Raw genomic sequence first — 24777 nt, forward strand, 5'->3', positions numbered from 1 at the left:
TATTCAGTGAAATGTTTGTTGAATGAACATGAGTGAATGCTTTTGAACCAAACTTATCACTCTGTATGATTCAGGTCAGGATTAAGCAGCAGTTTATTTGAATACTCTAGTAAACATTTTGGAGGGGTGGTGGAGGAATGGAGGAGCTTCTCAGGGAAGTGCCCAGGGCAAGGCAGGGGCCTGGGCAACCGGCCTGCTCACAGGGCAGTGGATGCTCGGAACTTCTGGGTCAAACAAAACACAGCAGCCGTGAGAGCCGTGCACTGACGGGCCAAGAGTTTCACACTCAGGTCGTGGTAGCCTCTCTCACAGGTCAGCCTAGCAGCCTCTACGAACTGATGGTAGGCACACACCACGTCCCTCAGGTTCCCTGCTGCTTCCCTGTGCCGAGTGGAACAGCGGCTGCAGTCTGTGAACTGGAAGCACAGGCCGGCCAGCTGGACCAGGTGCTGGAAGGTGTCCCGCACAGCACCCTGCATCTCTTCGGGGGACTGGTCCATTCTGATCACATGTTGACAGCTCGCCAGGAGCTTCTGGGAACCCATGCAGAGGCGGCTCCGGCTTTCTGAAAAGTGCCAGGTGCACTTCTCTGGGGGATGTTTGTTCCCATTCCCCCAGGAAGCTTCTAAAAGATCTTGTAATTCCAGTAAGCTCTCTGTGAGTTGGCTAAAGCCCTCCGGGGTGCTGGCAGGGGCAGCTCTCAGCTGTCTCAGGGCCCTGGAGCAGTATTCTGGCCAGATGTGGCTATTCCTCGACAGGGGCTCCGCACTGCAGCTGCGGGCCCGGGCAGGCCTCCAGGGGAGGGCCAGCCGGCTTCCTGCAGAGGGCGGCGACGTGAGGGGGGCAGTGGGGTGTGCTTCCAAGGCCCTGTCTTCTTCCTCTGCTTCTGGCTGCAGGCCACGGAAGCACGTGGCATAGGAGAACTGGCAGCTGCACTGCTCCATCCCAATCCTGGGGGCCATTGTCTCATTCACACCCACAAACCCCAAAGATGTGGCCATCCTGAGACTGGCAGAAACTTTAGGATGGCTTTCTGGGGCAAAGCACAGGAAAGACTTCTCGGCAGGAAGGCAGACGCTAGGACTTTTGTCTTTGTTTTCTGACAGTGAACAATGGTTTGAACCTTCTAAGTGGGGCTCCTTTGGGGGACCCGGTAGTGGCTTTGGCAGAGAAGGAGCTGGATTACAACAGATCTGCTGAGGAGTGTCCCGAGAGGCTGTCTCTTCCCCTATCATGTGGTTAAGTGGCTCTGCCTTGACCCCCTCCAGAGGGAAGGCTGATGGAATGGTCTGGTCCCCAAGCAAGAAATCGGGGTCTAAATCCAGCTCTTCCAATAGCTTTTGCTCTTGGGCCTGGCAGGCTTGGCCTGGGGTTTCTCTGCTTTGTCCTTGGGGACCCGTGGGGGAATGTGGCAGGATCTGCTCAGTTCCTGTTACAGGAGTCTTCAAGGAGAGGGAGGTTCTCATTCCACCAGCTGGAGCATTGACCCCAATAGTCTGTGGCACAGCATTCGACAGGTCACTCTTGGAGTCACTTGAATCTTTCCCAGATTCATCATGAAATAAATTGGTGCCATTTTTGTTTGTAACTTCCCCATCATGTCCCAGAGATAGCTGTCCTTGTTGTTCCTCTTCTGTAGGGAAAGAAGCCATCTTCTCTCCTGAATTTATCCCACGTTCACCACTTCCAGGCCTGACTAGAGGAGGAGACAACAAAGGCTCTGTGTATTTGGGGGCAGTTTCTTGCATAGGATTTGTAAACAAAGATCCCAGTCCTGTTTCCAATTGGACCCCTCCCAACTCTAGTGTGTCTGCTTGAGAGACCTTATGTGGCCCTGGGCTGACGGTCAGGCAGACTCTATTTGGGTCTGGGTCAGCACTAGAGAGGGAGGAGTTGCTGTCCCCAAGCTCTAGGGTGAGTTCTTTGGGGACACTGGCATCTGAGTGTTGAAGTGGAGACGAGGCATGGGAAGTCTCTGCCTGAGCAGTATCTAGGCCAGATGAGCCTGGGCTGGAACAGTGAGGGGTGCTGGCTGGGGAACTGGCAACAGTGGCAGTCAGGGAGGCAACCCCAGAACTATCTTTATGGTTGGGGTCAATCCGGAGGCGAATGGCAGAAATAGAAGACACTCGAGAGTCGATAACTGACTTGGTTTCCATGGTCTCGGGCTCCATCTCCATGACTCGGGAGGCTGGGTTTTTGCTCTTGGTCTGCCTCAAGGGACCCAGCAGCCCCAGGGCCTTGGTCTCCAGGAGGCCAGGCTCACCTTGCATGTCCTGCAGAGAGGACACAGTTGGGGAGGGTGCTCCGAGGGCCAGATAGGGCTCCCTGTCGTAGTAGCACACATCATCCACACTCTCCAGGGAGGCTGATGGCACCAGGGGAAAGGAGACCTGACAAGTGTAGTCAGTCTGTAGGAAAGACCTTCTTTTTCTCAGAGTCTTGGCATACTTCTTCACCCCTCCCCTTCTGCTTGGTTCTCTTCCATCTGGCCCAGGATTCAGGCTGTCCTCACAGATGCAAGTGCTAGCCTTATGCTGTAAGCTTGTGGCACTGGGTTCTGCAGCAGACACAGCTCTGGCCCCTAAGAATCAAGAAAGGGAAGAGTATGTGAAAAGCAGAAAAATAAAGAGACTTATAGAGGTTGGACCCAGGACTCAGGGTTGCCTGGGTTCAGATCCTGGCTGGATTGGTCAACCTTGGGCAGATTAAAGCTTGATCTCCTCAATTTGCTCATCTAACAGATGGGGATAATAATTGTGGGAGACATTTTTTGGTTCTTCATTGCCCACGATGCATGTCATTGTCTTTGGGTCACAGCACCCCAACTTCCTTTCAGGGAACAAAATCTCCCCAATGCTTACTGTCTGCTAGAACTCTTCATGAAGGTGCCCTACCCGCAGTCAGCCAAGTAGCCAGATTTATGACCTAGAAAGTCAGATACAAATTTCCTAGAATTTGCGTATTAATTTAAAAAATAATAATAATAAAAGTAGAGCCCATCCTTTGCAGCTACAGTATCCTGACAGTGAAGAAATGATGAGAAATCCTGTCACCCAGTCTCCAGGCCTGGTTACTACCTGTGTCTAAACCAGCTCTTCACCTTTGCTGGAAATTCTATAAGCTATCTGACATCCTTCTAACACTCTTGATTGGTGCTTATGTCAACCCAAGTCAGTCAGTACCAGCGGTATCAGTCAGCACTGGCCTACTGTGCTGGTTCAATGGACCGGTGCTTATCAAGCGCCCAGAACAAGGCCTGTGCTAACAGTGGTTCAGTGACAGGAGCTGCTACCACTACTGTAGTTATTGTCACTACGTGTGTGAGGATTCCGAGGGAGCTTTCTCTTGACAAAAAGTGTCATGATTCAGTCTCAAGTGTGGGGGTTTTGTGCATACCAGGATGGACCTTTCTTTTTTTTATTTTTTAATGTTTATAAAATTTATTTTTTGAGAGAGAGTGCAAGCTGGGGAGGGGCAGAGAGAGGGGGACCAAGGATCCGAAGCAGGCTCTGACAGCAGCGAGCCCAACGTGGAGCTCAACCCATGAACCATGATATCGACCTGAGCCAAAGTCAGACGCTCAACCGATTGAGCCACCAGTCACCCCCAGGATGGACCCTTCTGAGCAGAGAAGCACTTTGTGATGAAGTCTAGGGAATAAGCCAGAAGGAATCAGGTACATAGCATAGCACTTGAGAATCAGAGGGCTCTTATCCTCAGATCAGCAGTTTCCAGTCTGGCTGCATCTTATTAAAAACGTTATCAACTCTAGGCTGCTCTTCAGGCCTCTTTAATCAGAATCTCAGAGGCTACAACCTAAGAAGCTGTGGTATTTAAACCAGGTCCCTTGGGTAATTATGATGCCCACCCATGTTTTAGAGCTGCTGCCCTAGGCCACCTATAGCCATTCACCAAGGGCATTTCTGAGGCCTAAAAAGGGAGAGACTCCCACAGTGAATCAGGGCTCAGACCAGAACCCAGCACCTTATTGGCTCCTTGTGAAAAAAGGGCATGTCCAGTATGGACTTTATTTCCCTGGCTAGATTCCTATATGGGAAGGCCTTGACTGATGGTCTCTGTTGTGCCCCCATTTTGAACCCTGCACAATGGCTGGCCCAGCTGGGCAAAGCTGGGGGCATGGATGGCAGTTGGCTGGGTTCTTTGGAGAACAGTGCAAATCTGCTCATAAGTTTCTCCTTCTTTATGGGCACAGCCAATTAATAAACTCAGGGTAGATGGTAGAGAATTTGTTTACTCATTTAGCAAAACTGCCAGGTACTATGTGCTGGGGACCCAGGGGTGAGTGTATAACACACAGTCCCTATACTCTGAGGAGTTCTTGGTTTAGTAAGGAAGAGAAATATCAACACAAAAGTCACACGAATAAATATACAATTACAGGCAGTGCTAAGTGCAGGCAGGAAGTACCCAGGGTGCTATGAAAACACGTGAAAGGGATGGGGAGAACTGCCCCAGTCTTGGCGCAGTCTGGTTGATGTTTCCCAGAGAAAGTGAATTTCTATGTGGGGCCTGATAGATGGGTAGGCACTTGTAGCCAAAGATCAGGGTGAGGAGTGTTTCAGGCGGAAGGAGCAGCACGTGTAAAGGCCAGAGGTAGGAAAGAACTTGGCACTTTTAAAGAACGGTGAGGAGGTCTGTGTGGCAGGTATGCAGAAAGAGGGCTCAGGAGGAAGGAGACAGAAAGGGACCATGTCACAGAGGACCTGGAGGGGCCTCACAGGGGCTGCTAAGGAGCTGGCCTTTCTCCCACAAGCAACGGGAAAGCACTAGAGGGCAGGAAGCAACAGGAAAGGGCTGACCCAGAAATAAATGAGCTGCAGCTTCCCCAGCTCCTAGTGAGTGACTCACCATCAGTGTCTGCGTGCTATTCTCTAATTTTTTCCCTTCAGTATATGGTGTGTGCAACTGTGTGTGTGTGTGCGCGCGCGCGCGCGCGCGCGCGCGTGTGTCCTGTAAGGATCTCACATCAACTCAGGAAGTCATTCTATGTGGAACTGGAAAGAAACATGACCAACAGATCCCTGGCCTTTTCTTACGTCTGAGTCCCTTAAGGGGCCACCAGCAGCCTATCAGGTTCTTCTTACTTCAAAGCCCCATTTAATATAGAGTCAGGGTCAATAATGACACAGCCACTTTGCCTCCGCTGAGGACCCCTGTCAAACCCTTTTCAATACAAATTCTGTCCATCTCACAAGGCCCAGCACATCTGCCACCTCTTCTGGGAAGCCTTTCCTGATTCCCATTGTTGAATTGGTGCCTCCCATCTCTGCTGGCCCACAGTTCCCCGAACCTCCCTTGTACCCCTGACTTGAAGTTATGACACATATAATTTGGTCCGCTGAGCCCGGGTGGGCCTTCTCAAACAAGGACAAGGAGCGTGCTTCAAGTTTGGTCCCTGCCCCTGCTGGGTATTCAGAAGCTGCCTGGAGTCTGTGCAGACATGCTGGGGAGGGCTCACCTGAGAGGGCGTCTGGGGGTGTGAGCTTGTCGGCTGCGTCATAGTACTCCTCATCTGAGCTGCCATCCTCAAAGGCCAGAGGCAGGTGTGGGCCCAGGGCTTCCAGAGTGGAGCTGGGCTGGGCCTCCATCCAGCCCTGCTGACCCCAGGCTGCCAGGCCCCCACCCTGCCGGGAAGCTGTGCTCTCTGAGCTGTCGCTCTGGTGGCTGGCCAGGGAGACACTGGAGCACAGGCTATAGTAGTCTGTCCGACTGTCCTCATATAGCCTGGGGTCCAGCCGGACCGCACTCAGTTCTGGCCCCCAACTGAAAGTCTCAGGAGCGGGACTCTCAGAAAACTCAGTCTTCTGGCATGGAGGGTTGGCTCTCTGGGCCAGGTCCAGGAGACAGAGGAAGCCACTGGTTTCAATACTGCTTCTCTCCTCTTGGCTGTTGGAATCAAGACTCTCTGGGAAGCCCGGCGAGCTAGAGTGGAAGAAGCCAGACCTGCTGGAGGAGCAAGTGTCCAAGTCATCCTCTTCTAGGGCATCCATGGATTCACTGGAGCCACTGGTCCTGCAGCCTCGGCTCTCAGTGTTGGCTGAGTCGGATGCCTCGGACTCAGCACTATCTGTCATGCTGCTGGCCCCGGAGGTGCTCGGGCCCCTCCTGGCCACCTCAGGTGTGGGGCTGTCCCCAGGAGGCTGCTCCTCTTTTATGAGTGGTCTGCAGGGGCCCAGCTTCAGCAGGTGTCTGTCGGAGAGAGGCTCCAGCACGCAGTCCACTTCAGAGGACTCCTCAGAGTCGCTGCACGCCCTGGATTCATAGCCTGTAACACAAGGGACACCGGGGGTTATATTCAGGGACTAGCAGAGGCTTGTGTCCTCCCACCCTTACCCTGCCTGCCCTCCAATTCTCCAGGGTGGCTTGCCCAGATCACGCTGTGCTGGCTGACACAGGACCTGTGGGCCTCCAGATTCCATGTTCTCCCCACACATCAGGGCTCCTTTCCCACATCTACCTGAACTGCCTAATGGGGACATTGTTACTTCTGAGGAGAGCTATGTGTTCATGGAAGCACAGAGGTATGTGGCTGGATTTCACTTTGCTACAGGCAGCATCACCTAGGTTTGCTAAGCCCCTCCTCAAATCCCAGCTCTGTCCTGTCTGGGCATCAAAATCATATGGGGAATCATATTTAAAAAATAAAACAGATCCTTGGCCCTATCCCTGATATAATAAATCAAATATCTAGGGAGTGGGGGCTGAGAATCTGTATTCTTAGCAACTTTTTGTGGGATTCTGAGGTGGGTAGGCTGGCACCATTTTGAAGCCCAGCCTTGGGGACCCCCTGGTGCTATGGAGCTTTTAGGGAGGTGAAAACCCAGCTAGCTGCTGGTACTCAGGAAGGATTCATGGTTGGAAGGATGGGGGCATTGAGCCAGGCCTCCAATCTCTCTTCTACCATTAGCCTCCAGAATGATCTTTCTCAAAACTTCTCTCTGTTCACATTACACGCTACTTAAACCCCCTCCATGGCATCCTCTGCCTACAGGGAAGAGTCTAAGCTCTCCCACGGGTTAAGGCCTCTCACAGAGCTGCCCCAATTCCTCCTCAGCCTGGTCACCCCCTCACAGTGTGGCCCCAACCCCTCCTCAACAGCCTGGTCATCCCCTGAAGGCTTCACATGCTCCAGCCACTATAGAGAGCTTCAACAGATCATGACCTTGTCCTTGGTGTCATGCACCTGCCCCAGCAGTACTCCCTCCCGCCAGCAGACCTTCACAATTGCTGCCACTCTGCATTGTCTACCTGATTAGACTCTACGGTATCATCCCATGTTCATAAACTGTGTTAAAACCAAAACAACAAGTACCAAAAACTCATCACTAATTATTTTTTACTTTATCTTACTATCATCTGATCTCTCGAGATTATTTATGTCTATTTGATCCAAATGGAGGAATGCTATATAATGTTATGCTACTGAGTATCTCTTCCCATCTCCACATTCAGTGACATCATATTGGTAGCCTGGAATTAGCTGTAGTGGGAGTGTTTCAACATTTATCAGCAAACCAGTGGGAAAATGCTGCATCAATAGTGCTGAAGCAAAAGCCTGATAGAAACTGGGAGCTGGCCTGGGAGACTGATCATCTTATCTGGCCTCCACTACCTCATTTCTTATATATGATTTTGACTCCCTTCTATATCCAGGTATCCCTTTTTTCTAAACATGTAAGGTTGAGAATTTCTATTATAATTCAAGAAAATGCAGAAGAGCACATACATATGGAATAAAAAACGGTCATCTATACTTTCTGAATGAATGAATGACATCTTTTTTGCCAGTAAATAAAGACAAAATACAGTGGATTTTGGAGACGATTTTAGGAAATACTACAGGGAATCGGAGACCTTCAATAGCCTATCTTGGCTTTCAGGGACTCTCAGATACATAGAGAAAACTCCATTTAGGACTTTAGAAAAATCAACTGTTCACCATTAAATAAATGGAAAAATAGCTCTCATCCACTTGGGTGGAAGTCTCAGTTCAACTCAATTCATCCCCTTCCCTTAAGGCTATGAAAAGGGCCTGCCCTTACTGGAGCAAGCCTCACCTTCTTCAGCAGATACCCGGTGCACCTGTTGTTTGTTTCCTGGCCAGAGGAAAATGGAGGTAACTGGGTCAACAAACAGCCTGTAGTACCCAGCAATCAGGCAGGCTAGGTCTTTTGCACTGTTGGATTCCAGCAGCAATGTCAGAACCTTTGAAGTTAAAGAGAGTTCTTAGATAAAGGGCCAAGGGATAGTGGCCTCAGTTTGAAGACTGACAACAAGGCCATGTGGGGCCAGTGAGAGATTCCGAGTAAATCCAGCCATGGCCCACAGGCAGGCCTCCTGGTATCTCATATTCTCACCTGCAAGACTTGAAATAAGCATACATGCACACATACACACAACCACACGTACATGTACACACACACTCACTTACACACAGTGGGTTCCTCCCATTGAATCTCTATGAGGTCTCCTGCCTCTTCATCCCCTAGTCCAGCCTCCCCATCCCAACAACCCCACCCCACCCTGACCATTCATACAGTGAGGCCCCTTCAAGACCTGACCTGGAAAATGAAAAGGAGAGCAAATGGAGAAGGAAGAAGAGGGTGATGAGAAAAATGAAGCACCACCCTTGAGCCCGTCAGAATTAAAGCAAAGGAAGGCAGGGTAAATGTAGGACCTTCCAGAGAGGCCCAGGAAGTACCCCGCATCATATATCTATTTTAATGGCTGCCACTCAAAACTCTTGGGCAGCCATTTGGGTCCCATACATGAGATAAAATCGTGTGGTGCTCCCATCTAAGTTTCTGAACCCGTCAGGAAAGTATATAGTCCAAGCTCAGTTTACACACAAAAATTATCTTAGGACCCTCCCAAGAAAACACACCATGTTCATTATTTTCCTTTTGATGGTACAGGATGGACAACTCATCCTCTTAAGCAAATGCTGGATATTAGACTTTGTTAATATCTATACTCTCATAAACTACCCTAGAATGATTTAGCCCCAAATTACAGAAGTTGGATTCAAAATTTCTTCCCCATGCATTACCTTGACATCCTGAAGATACACTTTGACCATGCTCACTTTCTCAGATTCTTCTGTCAGCTCTACACGGCTGATGTTTGCAAACTCTGCCAGTGTGGACATGATGTTGAGTTTGCTACTGATAATTTGGCTAATCCCATACTTGGCTCCAACTAGCAGGGCAATGTAGGATTCTCTATCCTGTAACTGCATTAGGGTGGAAGAGGAATTAGTTTTCATTCACAAGCTAGTGAAAACACATTGCACATGTAAGACATGATATCCCTCTTGGCCAACTCCTTGATTTTGATTTCAGGTCCTCCCTCACCACCTCTTTCCTAGACCACTAAATTAGGCAATAGCCTAATCTGGGCCCCATTGACAGCTAAATTAAGTATAAATATATCTCCCACAAGACCCTTCCCAATAGAGAGCCAGACCATGGGGCTGTTACCTGTTCCACAAACACAACCTGTGCTTTCACACCCATGTGCCAATATTCATGCTGTGTCCCAGTGAAATCCTGACCCCTCTTTAAAAGAATCCATCAAAAAATAAAATAAAATAAAATAAAAAATAAATAAAAGACTCCATCAAAACCTACTGCCTATGGAAAACATCCGCTTGATCTGTCTCCTCAAGCCAGAGTAGTCTGTTTCCTCCATGTCGTTCCCACCCCACAGCCTCTGCACAGCTCTGATAGCACTGAGCTGTGACTTCTTACCATAATTATTTGTATTCAAGTGTTGTACTCGTGTTAGGTTCCCTGGGAGTCCCTAGTGTCCAGCAAGCATCCTAAGCCAGTTCAATGTGGCTGGCTTCTCCCATTACCAGTTCTTACCTTAGGTAGGACAAGTAAAGGGAGACTGGGGACAGGAACTTGACAGCTGGGAGAGGATAGGATTGGCCCAGGGCCCATTGGCCCTTTAAGCCTTCCTTTCTGTGGATCTAGTCTCCTTTCCAACCTTTTGTCACCTACTCATACAAAGACTCAACTATTTTTCCCCTCCCCTATCGGATACTCTTCCTTTCTGTCAAAACATTGATTCCCTTTTTCTACCTACATTGTTAGGTCAGCAATCTGATTAATCTGACCCATCATTGTAAATGACTGAGAAGCACACCAAATATACTGAAAGGAGCTTTGTTTATATATATATATATATATATATATATATATATATATATACACACACTTGTATATATATGTATGTATACGTGTATATATATGTATATGTATGTATATGTATATATAAGTACATATACATTTATATATGTACATAAATCTCTAATTGGCAAATTGTGTGGTTTTGTGCTGGAGGGTTCTGGGGCTGCCTAAACAGTGCAGTGGGGGAGAGTTCCTGTGAGAGGCAGCCCACCAGTCACAGACTGCTGAAAAGCACAGAGCACCAGGCCCAGGCTCCAAAAAGAAAGCTGGGGGAGGAATGAGTAACAAAGGAGAGGGCTCTTTTGCTTCTCTTTTCCCTTCTCAGATCCACCTGTAGTTCTTCCCTTATGAACAATCAGGGCCATAGCCTAGCAGTCGATCATACATTTTCATATTTCTTTCATGATTTCCAATTCTTCCACTTCGCCTTTATATACCCAAAGTGCCAGAGTAAACTCGTCCATTTCCCTCCCCTCAGAATGCCTTTCCTCCTTACTGAAATCTGGTCAATCCAACCTTCTCGCTTTTTCCTAATCCGTCCTCCTTCCCATACTCAACCAGAAGCCAGCAGCGGTACCCTCTGTCTTCAAACTCCACAGCAGTAGTCCTGTGCCTTTCTCATGGCCTCTTTTGTCTGTTGGGTACTTTGTTTCATCGTTTGAGGGTGGAAATCAAGGTTTATTGAGTTCTGCCTCCCCCAGCATCTGCCAGAGGGCTGGCACCAAGCATGATACACACTCCCCAATGGTGTCATATTTCACTTCCCAAACAAATACCTGACAGGTCCTCAGGAATTTTAGGCCAAAAGATACACTGATCTTCAGAGGACCTCTAAATTCCCTTCTAAGAGTAGAGATCTGCATTTCTGTCATACGTACCATTAGAGTAGCATTAAAGATTTTTCCACCATACGTCTTGAGTTCCCCAAGGATCTGTAGATAATTTAAACGAAGCTGGGCAGCAGAAATAAGTTGCTTAAATAGGAGGAAACAAAGACTTAAATTAGAGTTATTCACTTGCCTAAAATCCACACAATGTTGAAAATGCTTTCCCTGAGGTTTCACAACAGACAGCTGGGGGAGGGGAAGGGTTGGTGTCATCAGAGGCCACAACATTACCTTCTGTCGGGGTTCCAGCAAATTCTGGTTCCTCTTCATGTGGAAGCTAATGGCTTTCTTGATGTCTTTGCCTTTCATGTTTCGGAGTAAAGTTGGAGATATAAAGTTCTCTATTCCCCAGTCCTTCCTGCCATGAGATATCGGAGACACCATTTTTACAGTGCACCCGGCTCTAATGAAGAGCATAATTACACTTCATTCAGGAACTTAGTGCTCCCAGAACACTGCAATTATGAGCCTCTTTCTCAACAGAAGAATCTACATGTATACATAAGTGTGTGTAAATATACATAAAATGCATTTATAACTTTATGTATTAAATATCATATATTTATATATATTTAATACGCATGCACTCTCTCCACAAAAATCCCAGCCATTCAGGAACTAAGCCCCACTTATCTTCCTGGGAGCTTGTTGCTTTTGGTGTGGTATGATACTCTGTTAATCAGAAGAGATCTCAATCTTTTTTTTTTTTTTTTACTATAATACATATCAGAAATACTGATCACATATGTATAATACATTCTCACACAGCACCTGTGAATCCTTGAGGTTATGCTTCAGAATGGTGCCAGCCTAACAGCCTCAAAATTCTCCAACAAACTGGATAAGAATACAGATCCTCAGGTCTCATTCCCTAGAGATTTAACCCAGTATTTCAGGAATAGGGTCAAGGATCTGTTTTATGTTTTAATTATGATTCCCCATTTGATTTTGATGCCCAGACAGGACACAGTTGAGATTTGGTGAATGGCTTAGCAAACCTGGGTGATGCTTCCCAGAGAAAAATGAAAACTTAGCCTACGAACCAGGACGTGTTGGAATCCCAGGACTTGAAACTGCTCTAATAGGAATATAACACCACACAACTGGTTCACACAAGATTAATTTCCAAGGCATTTCTGCCCTCAGAAGAGCTTTACACTGATGTTGTCAACGGATATCCCAAGACATTCTCTCAGGAACTGGGAATCTACAAAGGGATCCTGTGTCATTCTATCTGCAGTTGGCTTCTGCCCCCGAGTGCGCAGCCAGATTCTGACATCTGGGGGAGCTGGGCTGGGTCCGAGACAGTGGGGAGGGAAATGGATGGAAAGACAACAGACAGATGGGCAGGTTGGTGAGTATCATCTTTCTGTGGAATCTGGCCATCCTGGCCAGGAGCCAGCCAAGTTATAAATGCAGCCCAGCTGCTGTTGACGGCACGTAGAAGTCGCCTGCCACTCACTCTATGTACTTCAAAGAGATCTTCTGCGGCTGGGCGCATGCGTAGATCCGCTCCTGGATGTGCAGGGCTGCGAGCCGGAGCGCGGAGCTACATTTCATTTCTACCGCAAAGCGCTCCTGGAGCACATCACTGCAGCTCTAGAAGAGATTACATCAGAGGAATTGGGAAACGAGAATACATGGATTGTGTTCCTAGTTCTTTCAGGTGAAAGGCTCTGAGACCCGGATCTGCCAATTCTTGGCTATGTGACCTTGGTTGACTTACTAAGACTCTGAACATTGGTGTCTTCTCATTGCTAAATGCAGTCAAGTCTACCTTACGCTGTTTCTGTGAGGTTTAAATTAGATAACGTATGAAAGGAGGCATAAGGACACAGCATTACACAAATATAAACTAGTTTTGGTATTATTTGCTGCCATCATTTCTGTAAGATTTGGGCAAGTTAATTCATCTAGTTTGAGTTACCTCATTGGTACAATGGCAATACCTTGGAAATGATTCTTTTTTCATCGGCAGAAAAATGACATGATACATCTCACCCAAGCAGGCAAAGTAGGGGGAACACCAGGCTAAGGGTCAAGGAACCAATTTTTGGCTCTGCCATCAAATGCATGGCCTGGGAAAATCATGTGAGCTTCCCAAGACTCCTTTTCATTGTTTCTAAAATAAGGCTTTGAAGGGGAGCCTGGGTGGCTCAGTCAGTTGAGCATCCAACTCTTGATTTCGGCTCAGGTCATGATCTCACGGTTAATGGGATCAAGCCCTGTGTCAGGCTCTGTACTGACAGCACAGAGCCTGCTTAGGATGCTCTCTCTCCCCCATCTCTCTGCCTCTCCCCCATTCACAGTCACTTTCCCTCTCAAAAATAAATAAACATTTTAAAAAACTAAATAAGGCTTTGAAGCACTAATGCCACTCGAAGCAATAAAAAACTGTAGCTCTAAATGTTAGTAGAAAATGTATCATCCACATTGAGGGCTAAGCCTAAATTTCATTAATACGTAGCAAATATCCTAAGACAGCAACTATTCTGAAGGATAATCAAGCCTATTCTTCAGATAGATAATCCCTACCAGGGAGATGCTTAACTGCCTTAAGCTCATGTTCAAAATCACCCAATGTGCCATCTTTGAGAAAAACCACTGTTATTTTAGGAAGGGCAGATCCAGTCACCTGCAGGTAGAGGTATTCAAAGGCCACAGGATCTTCTTTCAGGAGGTCCAGGGGGTCCTTGGGAACAAAACACACCCTGAAGAGGCAGCGGTAGTCATGTGACTCCTCCCTTTCTACCACCTGCAATGGGTAAGGGACATAGTTAATCCTCTAACTGCCTTTGTTCTCACAGCTATTCCACAAAGTAACTTAAAAAAAAAAAAAAAAAAAAAGGAGATAATGAAAGTCCTCAGAGATTTCAATTTTAGTGTTTCCCAAAACAGCTGCAGACCTTCGCTCTTGACTTTCCCATGGGTATAAAATGTAAAAGGCTCAAAAGAACAAAGTTTCCCACTGACCCCATCAAATTGTTCTTTCCAAAAGAAATCTACTTCCAGTCTCCTATATGCCCCTTCAGAGACTGTGTGTGTGTGTGTGTATGTTTCTATATATGTGTATTATTTTATTTTCCACAAATAATAGTATAGTATACATTGTTTTATTATGACCTCACTTTTTTTCCTACTTCAACTATCTTGGGGATTTCATTTGATTTTCTTTTTCAATGCTAATGGAACAGACATGTTAAAAAGTTGGCATGACAAATCACTGAAAGGCTGAAAGACTGATTGGTACAGACAGACTATGCCCTGCCAATCCATCAGGGACCAGCTTAGGGGTAAGTCTCAGAAAAAGGGCTTAGACCCAGTAAGAAATGCTTCTCTGACTTTTCAAAGATCATCAGAGCTGGAAGCAAAAGATGGGGCTCTATTGGTTTCATTACCTTGAGTAAGTCACCTTATCTTCTTTTTTAAGTTTATTTATTCATTTCAAGAAAGACAGAGAGAGCAAATGGGGGATGGGCCAAGAGAGAGGGAGAGAGAGAATCCCAAGCAGGCTCCACACTGTCAGAGCAGAGCCCAGTGCTGTGCTCGAACTCACAAACCAGGAGATCATGACTGGAGCCGAAACTGAGTCAGATGCTGAACTGAGTGAGCCACCCAGGTACCCCAGTCATCTTATCTTTCTAAGTCACTATCTCCACATCTGCAAAATGGGACCCCACATACTTCATATGAAAATCAGTCCTGATTTTTGCCCTGTTATCCCCAGGCTGAGTGAGGGCATGAGAAAGTGCTGATGTGCTGGGCCCTATCCCAAAGATTCTGGCTGAGTTGTGTAGCTTGCCCAGCCCGGCTCTCCTCACAAGGAGCAGGTATACCTGCTGGATAAGTTCCTCCTCATGCAGTAGGTGCAGCCGTGAGATGTTGTACTGCTCTTCCAGGGCCAGTGCAAAGTACTCCATGCTTCGGATGGACAGCTTCTCCTTCACAGTGAGGATGATGTCCTGCCAGGCACAGAGAGACATAAGAGTCACCCAAAGAGCAGGCTGGCCCTCGTGCTCAGGCACAGAGCAGGGAGGACCTCCTTGACCTTTTCTCTGCCCCTCGGTGCAGCTGGGGAGAAAAAAGCCTGTGCTGGCTGGGTCCACTGCCAACTCAGGCAGCTGAATCTTCCCAGGCTACATAAGGGACTTCTCATCACCCCTCATGGCCCTACACCCACTGCTCCCCTCTCTTTGGGGCTCCAGCACATCCATACAGTCATCCTCTCTTGTCTCTTGGAAGGCTGAAGCCATGTGCTGGAGGCTCATGCCTCTCTTCAAGGTCTCTGGATTCATACTCTCGCTGGAGTCTGCATTTTCAACTGCTAACCAGACAGAATCCCACCACCTACCCAGCTCTGCAACTGGGAAATCAATCTAACATTTCTGAACCTCAGTTTCTTCCTGAAAAATGGATAATGATGCCTCTGTCTCAGAGTGGCTGGTAGGGTGGAATGATAATTACTGCTGAACCATTAGAGTTGCCATGCCACATTCCTCTCCTTCATTCACTACAGTGGCCCTATGTTATCACAAGGTCTTTGCTACCACAAGGCATTCACACATGCTGTTCCCTCTGCCTGGCACACTTTTCCCATCACTCCTCACAAAGCTGTTTCCCTCTCTTTGGAGATGCCTTCTCTGGTCACTGTATCTAAATATGATTGACCCTTCCCTTCTCTGTCCCAAGATCCTGTTTATTTCCCTCATCAATATTTAATATTTGCTTCAATAACAGCTATGTTCTTTAGTAAGAGACAGTATAATAAAGTTAAGTGAATGGGTTCTAGACCCATACCACCACTACCAGTTGTGTGTCCCTGGTTAAATTCTTTATTCTGCCTGAATGGTACCTAGCAGATGGCAAGTGTTCAGTACCTGCTAGCCGCTAATATGTGTTTTCTTGTTTACTGTCTTTCACCCACTAGATGGTAAACTCCTTAGAATATGAACCCTGCCTCTCTTGTGCTCCACTAGATCTCCAAAGCCTGGGATTCAGTAACGTTCAATAAACCTTTACTCAATGAATCAATAATCATCACAGACTCATTAGAGATGTCCTGCCAAAAGCTCAGGTTTAGTAAGTGCCAAAACTTCAGGTGCTACCTGCTAGTCTGAATCCTCTTTCTACTTGCTCCATCACCCTCCATAACTCACCAGTGAGACCAAGTCCTGAACAATCCATCTAACTCAACATTAATCTAATGCCTGCTTTGCACTGGCCTTGATGGAGAGGCCGTCTCTTGACTGTCTCCCTCTCCATCCTCCAATGTCTACTGTGCCTTGAGCTCACACATTTCTCCACCTTGCAGAGTGGTATGCTAGTGATCACCTTACTATCCATCTGACCTCCACCTTGCATCTAGAGCAGAGGTCGGCAAATCACAGCCCATAGGTCAAATCCAGCCCCCTGCTTGGTTTTGTAATTAAAGTTATATGGGAACACAGCCATGTCTGTTTGCTACAATGGCAGAGTTGAGGAACTGTGACAGAGACCCTACAGCCTGTAAAACCTAAAATATTTACATTTTGGCCTTTTACAGAAAAAGTTTGCTGACCCCTGATCTACAGGAAGTTGTCTAAACCTTGTGCTGTGTACTGATTATGCTCTCTTGCTCAAGAATATTCAGGGATACCCTCCCCCACCCCATGGCCCACTAGGCCAAATCCAAACTCCTCAGCTTAATATTCAAAGCTCTCCAGTACCGGGTGCCAATCCACTTCTCCCACTTGATCTTCTGCTGCCTCTTCCAATGCACTCTGCTCACAAGCCCTGTCCTCTTGTCCAAAGTTCCCAACTTTGGGTCTTTGTAGATGCCATTCCCCATTCCCCGTGGATGCTGTCTTCACACACCGCTCATGGCCTATTCCTGTCAAAAGTCTGTCTATCTTTCCAAGTCAGCCTCCCTGGAGGTTTTTCCTTGCCCTCCAGCTGGCAGGTCTCTGGGCCCTGCAGCCTTACCACACCATTAAAAAATTTTTTTTAATGTTTTTATTTATTTTTGAAGGAGAGAGAGAGAGACAGAGCATGAACAGGGGAGGAACAGAGAGAGAGGAAAACATAGAATTCAAAGCAAGCTCCAGGCTCTAAGCTGTCAGCACAGAGCCCGATGTGGGGATCGAACCCACGAACTGTGAGATCATGACCTAAACAAAGTCGGACGCTTAGCCGACTGAGCCACCCAGGTGCCCCTACCACACCATTTTTATGTCCCACTGTCATGACCCTGAGCACACTGCACCTGCCTCGGTTCACACTGAGTTAGCCCCAGGTCTCCTCTCCTCCCCCCCGCAGGCCCCACGCCATGTCTCTGGGCTCCTTTTGGGTGTGACACTGAGGAATTTGTTTCTTTATCCCTGACAGCTCTTCTGGCACACAAATGTTCACTGGGTTGAATGATATATTATTTTTCTAGACTTAGAGAAAGTGAGTTTTCTAAGGTAAAAGCTTTGCTCCCCTTTGTAAGGGAGCCAGGAAGAAAAGTTCATGTCAATCATGAACTGACAGTAAATTTTTTTTTTTTTGACCCACAGGATTTGTTTGTATCTTCCCTCATGCCTCTCTGTCATAAAGAACTAAAAGACTTGCTTTTAAAATTTTGGTTACTACAGAGAAAGTAAAATTAACCAGTATTCTACCAGCTAAATCCTTGCTCATTTCCCCAACTCTGTCTATCTATCATCTTGGATCTAATTCCTTTGTGGTGTGTGCTTTTATTATAAATCATCTCAAAGTCTTTTTGGCCACCAAAGCGGGGCTCACTCTAAATAAATCATTCTCTTCCATTCCAGTGCACTTATTTTAATGTTTATTTATTTATTTTGAGAGAGAAAGAAAGAGAGAGAGAATCCCGAGCAGGCTCCATGCTGTCAGCACAGAGCCCAATGCGAGGTTCGATCCCATGAACCATGAGATCATGACCCGAGCTGAAATCAAGAGTTGGACGCTTAACCAAGGGAGCCACCCAGGCACCCGATTCCAATGCTTTTTTTTTTTTTTTTAATGTTTTTATTTATTTTTGAAGGAGAGAGAGACAGAGCATGAGTGGGGAGGAGCAGAGAGAGAGGGAGACACAGAATTCTAAGCAGGCTCCAGGCTCTAAGCTGTCAGCACAGAGCCCGATGCGGGGCTCAAACTCACGAACTGTGAGATCATGACCTGAGCCAAAGTCGGACACTAAACCGACTGAGCCACCAAGGCCCCCCCCCCCAATTCCAATGCTTTTAGATCAAAGATGACAGGAGTAGAAACCTTATCTAATTGATGCAGGGTTCAGAAATAGACCAAGTTTGAAGCCAGTTATGAGCTAGTTGACCCTGACAATTTGGGCATCTCTTGGGCCTGTGTTATCATGTGCAAAATGGGGATAATACTCATCACTTTACAACGTTACTGGAGGCATTAAAGGAGACAGGAAGGGCACAAGGGAGTGCCCAGGAAAGCAGACATGTGGTAAACACTTAACAAATCCATTCCTCCCTCCTCTTCCTCCTCTGAGTCTGGTCTTCCCCAGTGCAGAGAGGCTTTCTCCAGCTTCTCCTCAGTCATGCTGAGGCAAGAATTGGATAGGGCATTTGGAGCAGCTCTAGGAATTGCCAAAGGAAGGTGACAGAGAGGAACACTGGCTGTATGCACATATGTGTGCATGGGGGGGTGGGTACCTGTGTGTGAGTGTGTGTGTACGTGTGTATGTCTTGGCTACTGTATGTATAGCTGCCCACCTGAACCCCTTTGTTTGCTTCTTCACTGGAGCCTCACTCTAACACCATTTACTCTCTTGTTCAGAAACTGTTGTGCCATCCCTTACTCTCTATGAATGTCACTCAACGCCGTCCCCAGCCAGCCCGTGCCCTCTCTCACTCCTCCTAAAAGAATATGGCCTGTGGTCCAGTGTCATTGGATGGATTACTACTTCCTGGGCAATGCCTGTCTTATTGGCTCTCTGCATTAGTACATGTGAATTAGTACCCCCAACCCCTGCCAACAGTCGTGTCCCCACCTTCCCTTACTGAATTCTTGACTGCCCTTCAAAGCTTAGCTCAGGTCCAGCTGTTTTTTTGCAAAGCCTTCTCTGACAGGAAGGAGCAGATGGTGCTCTTTCCCTTGCAAGCAGAGTGCTTCCTTGTCCCTCTCTTTGCAGACCTTATTTCATCCTGCCCGGGACCTGGGAGCTCCTTGAATGTCCAACCTCCCTCAACTAGACTACAAGCTTCTGGAAGACAAAACCACACTTTACCTAGTCTGTACACCCCTCCCCTGCCCCCCCCCCCCAGAGCACCTCCTCCCACCCATCCTCATACGGAGGAGCCTGTCAAAAAGAAGTTGAACTGACTTCACCCCAGAACAGAATATGCAGACTCTTGGGCCCACTCTGACATACTGCTTGAGTCTCTGGCTGCACTAGTCTTTTGGGTAGCAAATGGGGTCACATTCAAGAGGCAGGGAGCCCAGTGGTTAAGGGTGAAGGTTTACAAGTTGTAATAGGACCTTGGGTTCATCCCTCTGATCCCGGATTTCCTCCCCTGGAAGATAGTGATAAAAATACATCTTGCTGGGTAGTTGTACAACTAATGAGATAACACGGTGCTTGGCTTATTATAGGTGCCCAGACCGTGACGGTTGTAAGAGCACCAAGACAGCTTCAGGGCAAGATGCCCGGGGGTCCTGGGAGCCAGCAAATTCTCCTTGGGAAAAAGACTCAGATTTACTCTAAATACCTTGACAGTTGTGTTTGCCTCAAACTTGAAAGCTTTGGTCTGTCCATTCTCCAAGTACAGCTTGAGCACGTTGGGCATACACAGCAGAGAATTACCCTAGAAAACACAAAAGTAGTGTTGAAACTGGCCCTTCCTCTCCCCTGGGTGTGACTAGTCCTCAGCTCCCCTGGCCCTGCTTGGTGCAGAGAGCAGGATCCTCCCTAGCCTCCTCACCAGGACGTGGGCTGCTTCTTGGCATTTGGGGACTTCTCCAATGGACCAGGTCTATGTCACACAGAGACAGGCACGCTTCGTTCACTAGAAGTGTCAGACGTGAGAGGGTGGAGAGGAGTGAGCCCTGCCGTGAGCACACTGATGGCACTGCATGAGCCTGAATAAGGCCCCACCGTCATCAGCTGCCACTTCAGTATCTTTGGTTGCTAGCCTTATGGGATACAGCTTAATAAGTCAGATGACAAGCATGCACACTCTCCAAGACAGCCTTCCCTTGGGGGAGCTGGGGGGCTGAATGGGGTGGGAAACTACCTCAGAGTGCCCCCCCCCATTTTCCTGCTGCATTCCCAAAGGGCAGAGGGCTGCTCCCCACCTTCACTCATCCCAACCATCGCCCAGGACTTGCAGAATCTCCCAAGGGATTCTGCCACACCTGGAGGGTTGTTTTTGGGAAGGAGGCACAGGAATAATCTGTGTTTGGTAACCCCAAGCCAGCCAGAATCCCTGCAGTGGGACAAGGCAAGGGAATGATCCCTTTGGGCTCAAGAATCCCCCCAGGACTAGCTAGTCTCATAAAAAAGGGACATCTGAGTGTTTAGCTGTAAATAAAGAGGGCCCTTGGGGTTGGTGTCCTTCCAGAATCAGTGAGCAAGCAGTTCTAGAGTCCCTAAGATCTGAGCTAAAATTGCTCCCAGGTATAATCTCTGCAAAGAGTTTGGGTATAAAGCCCACCCGGGTAGAGAAGCTTATCATCTCTTTGCCAAACAAAACAAAACAAAACAAAACAAAACAAAACATCCCAAAAAACTGACAGTCTACTTCAGAGGAGAATTATGTACCTTCTGAATATAAGGGCACTTGTATCTTTTAGGTAAGACGCACACTCATCAGTCTCTATAACTTTAAAAAAGACACAGTATTTTTATGGAGGAAAAAGAGATGAGTTCAGATCCCCATGCTGTGTCACAATCAGGGAGGAGGGATTTCAAACTGCTTGCTCTGTGATCACCTCACTTCTCTGGTTTCGGGTGTTTAGGATGACCTTCACTTCGGATTTCCCAAGGGCAAAATTTCTTCCTTGAGATTTTATTATTTGGCACTTACAAAAAATACCTCCATAACAGCATCACATAACTACCACCATTTACTTTTCTCTAAGGTTTCTTTCCATTTTTATCTATACCTGTAAATCAGTTTTAGAGAGCTGCAGTAATGGAACATGCACAGTTTCTATTTTCACTTTTTATTCAACACGTATTTCATATACACTTTTTTTTTTAAAATATTTTTATTTATTTTTGAGCAAGGGAGGGGCAGAGAGAGAGGGAGATACAGAATCTGAGCAAGGCTCCAGGCTCTGAGCTGTCAGCACAGAGCCTGATGTGGGGCTTGAACTCACAGACCGTGAGATCATGACCTGAGCTGAAGTCAGACGCTCAACCGACTGAGCCACCCAGGCACCCCTCATATACACTTTTTAATGTGGGTTTAATGTTTATCATTTTAATGGACTTAAAATCTTCTATTGATTTGAAATACCAGAATTGATTGAACCATTCCTCGGCCCTAGACATTTAACATTCTTTTCAATTTTTTTCTATTTTCTATTGTATTTATTTGTTAAAAAAAATTTTTTTTAATGTTTATTCATTTTTGAGAGAGAGAGAGAGAGCATGAGAGGGGAAGGGGCAGACAGAGAGAGGGAGACACAGAATCTGAAGCAGGCTCCAGGCTCTGAGCTGTTAGCACAGAGCCCGACGCGGGGCTTGAACCCACAGACTGGACTGCAAGATCATGACCTGAGCTGAAGTCAGACACTTAACCAAATGAGCCACCGAGGCGTCCCTAATTTTTTTTTTTTCTATTTTGAATATCAGTACTATAGATATCTTTAAACACATGGATTTGAATTTGAATTATTTTATAGACTAAATTAATAGCAATGCGAACCTTTGGCCACTTTTTATGGCATTCATTATGCTTTGTTTTTTCCCCCACACAAAAAAGATGAAACCAATGTACAAAGCTACCAGTTAGTGCATGACTGTGGCTACTTTCTCAGCATCAGGACTTCCATTTTTTTTTCTTTATTTGTCAAACCTGTCCACACCTGGTCTTAACCGTTAGCAAAGTTAAGCATTTTGCAAATGTTAGCTGACTATTTAAAATTTTTCTGGTGTCTTATGCTGCTTTCAGGAGGAAAGGTTAACAACCAATTTTATCATCTTTTAAACATTTGAAAGGATGAGTAGGTAGGTCACAGTGATGAACTCTCACTGGTTTTGCTATCTCTGCCTTACGTGGCTGATACAGAAACTTGGTGCTCTGACCCGCAAGTCTCCCCGGAGACACCTTTTTAGAACCTCTTTCTCTAAACTCCCACCCTTACCAAAATTCTGAACCAGTTTTTGTAGCCAGTTCGGGTCAAACCTGTCTGTACCTGGTCTTCTCACAATACCAGCAAGCAGGGAATGGGAGCCATTTTAACACAGGATCCAGGTGATCAGGTTCACATCCACAGAACCTTTATTCTCTACTTGTCCTGTGAACTGGTTCTAGCCTCTACTTCTCATCACTGTGTATTACTCCTAAAAAATACACACTGAATCTAAATTTAATTTGCTAGAGAGGTTCAATCCATTTCCACCAACATGGACACACAGAGGGGCGCCTGGATGGCTCAGTCGGTTAAGTGCCTGACTTCAGTTCAGGTCATGATCTCACTGCTTATGAGTTTGAGCCCCGCATCAGGCTCTGGGGCCACAGCTCAGAGCCTGGAGCCTGCTTCGGATTCTGTGTCTCCTTCTCTCTGCCCCTCCCCCACTCATGCTCTGTCTCTCTTTCTCTCAAAAACAAACATTAAAATTTTTTTTTAAAAACCACACACACAGAGATAAAAAATGGCTGCGTGACAGGATCTCAGGCCTTTTCTAATGCATGAGGCCTCCCACTGGCCCCTTCATGAACAAATCCACCTTCCACTCTCAGGTCTAATGAAGGTGTGGTCTGTTAAGTAGCAGGCAAGGTAGAAAATAAGTGTTCTGCAGAGGTGAACCAGTTCACCCGGAACCCTTTGTTAAAATGGCCACCCCTCTCCATGTGCAGATCTCTATGGCGAGAAGACCAGAAAAGGACAAGCTCTGACTTGAAAGTTTCAAAATCTAATATTGATTGCTGAATGCAGAATGGCAATAGTTTCAGGCCATTGGGAAGAAAATGTGTAAACTATGAATAAGTCTTTTATCCAACAGCCCACATTAAAAACATAAACTCCACCAATATTTTTCCTTTACAAATTTGTCCTCCCCTAATCCTGGATCTCTCCGTATCAAAAAGGACTAGATGGTATGTTAGAATGGAAAATAAAAGGACTGAAGTCACACAGACCTGGGCTCTTATATCTTCTTGCTATGTGATCTGAGAGGTTAATTGTCTTAAACTCTCTCAGCTTCTGCTTCCTCTTGTGTTAAAATACCTCCCTTGCAGGGTATTGTGATGACCAAGGATTATGTATCCAAAAAGTTTAGATTCACATAATAGAAGTTAAACACATAATGGGCTCTTGGGGGAAAAGAAAGCCAATCAATCCCCACCACTACCATCACTACTATCAATATCAACCTTTAGGGGGAACACTAAGTTTGAAGGTTCAAAATAAGAAATTAGTATTTGCAATCTGTTGACATTTCATGGGCAAGAGAATGGAGTCACAGAACAAAAGAAAGCCACACCCAGTGCTTCTCTCCCTGGCTCTCCCTGTCCGTGGTCTGCAGGCATCTTACTGAGGGTGCTCAGAACCTCTAGCAAACCCACTGCACTCCCCTGGTATCCTCTCTGGGCTGCAAGATTCCAGAGTCTCAAGGAGGTAGGTGCCAGGAGGTAGCTCACCAGCTTCATGCAGAGTAATTTCAACCCCTTAACTAGTGACGCACCTGGCTGTGTCCACTGACAAGCACTTCCTCAGCAAAGTGCACCTTCACAGGGTTGGTCTTTAGCCGAGCTCTCTTCTCCTCAGTCAGGAAGGATGACTTGGGGACTCCCTGCAAAAAATTAACATGACACATTTTAGAACAGGACTTTTGTAAAAGTCATTACACGTCTTCTCATTTCTTAAAAACAAAAGCAAAACCTCTGACAGCTGTTGAGGACTCAATGAAAACCCACAGAGAAGGACAGCATCTCACCAAAGAACTCTTTTCATAAAGTCTATGGATCCCAACCCAGACAATGTTCGTATATGTCTGAGAACAGTTGAAGATTCAGTATGGTGGTGAAATGGTTGTGTATGACAAAGACAAGAAATGGCCTGTGAACAAGAAGACTCAAGTTCTGCTACTCAACAGTTGTAAGACCTAACTCAAACACAAATTATTATGGAAGAAAACCAGTTCTCTGTGTGTAAAATAAGACAAAATAAGTCTGTGTGACTTTGGCCAAGTTATCGCTCCTCTTTGGTCTTTAGTCTTCCTATGTACAATGTTAGAGTTGGGTCCAAAAACCTCCAGGGCTCCCTGAAGCTCTGACCCTTGTGATTTACCCTTGGCCCTCTTTGCTCTTCTCATCTTTTGGGTGGTGCCCTCTTTCCCCAGAAGTAGAAAGAATCATCACAGTTTGGTATGAGTATGTAATTAAGCCCCGGGCTAGATTGTATCAGGTTAAACTGTGACACAATGAACAGCAACTTGTATGACCTAGACCAACAGGATGTGATGTGCCTGGATGGAATCCTGCTGTGTTATTCCC

The 24777-nt window shown here is 46.6% G+C and overlaps 1 protein-coding gene across 7 annotated transcripts in view; it reads right to left on the minus strand.

The window, feature by feature from the left end:
• Positions 1-75: 75 nt before the first annotated feature.
• The window catches only part of FRMPD1 (FERM and PDZ domain containing 1), a 144105-nt gene continuing 119403 nt past the window's right edge, over positions 76-24777 (minus strand). For all 7 annotated transcript variants that reach the window (XM_058694867.1, XM_058694864.1, XM_058694866.1 and 4 more), the window contains 11 exons: positions 23967-24074; positions 19822-19917; positions 14941-15066; positions 13740-13859; positions 12567-12703; positions 11336-11462; positions 11096-11191; positions 9074-9256; positions 8082-8229; positions 5483-6289; positions 76-2584 (listed from right to left, as the gene is read on the minus strand). In XM_058694867.1, coding sequence (XP_058550850.1) covers positions 198-2584; positions 5483-6289; positions 8082-8229; positions 9074-9256; positions 11096-11191; positions 11336-11462; positions 12567-12703; positions 13740-13859; positions 14941-15066; positions 19822-19917; positions 23967-24074 — 4335 coding nt within the window. In that variant the 3' untranslated portion in view covers positions 76-197. The remainder of the gene's footprint in view (positions 2585-5482; positions 6290-8081; positions 8230-9073; positions 9257-11095; positions 11192-11335; positions 11463-12566; positions 12704-13739; positions 13860-14940; positions 15067-19821; positions 19918-23966; positions 24075-24777) is intronic.

This window comes from Neofelis nebulosa, chromosome 12, assembly GCF_028018385.1.
Source record: "Neofelis nebulosa isolate mNeoNeb1 chromosome 12, mNeoNeb1.pri, whole genome shotgun sequence".
Taxonomy (NCBI): Eukaryota; Metazoa; Chordata; class Mammalia; order Carnivora; family Felidae; genus Neofelis; species Neofelis nebulosa.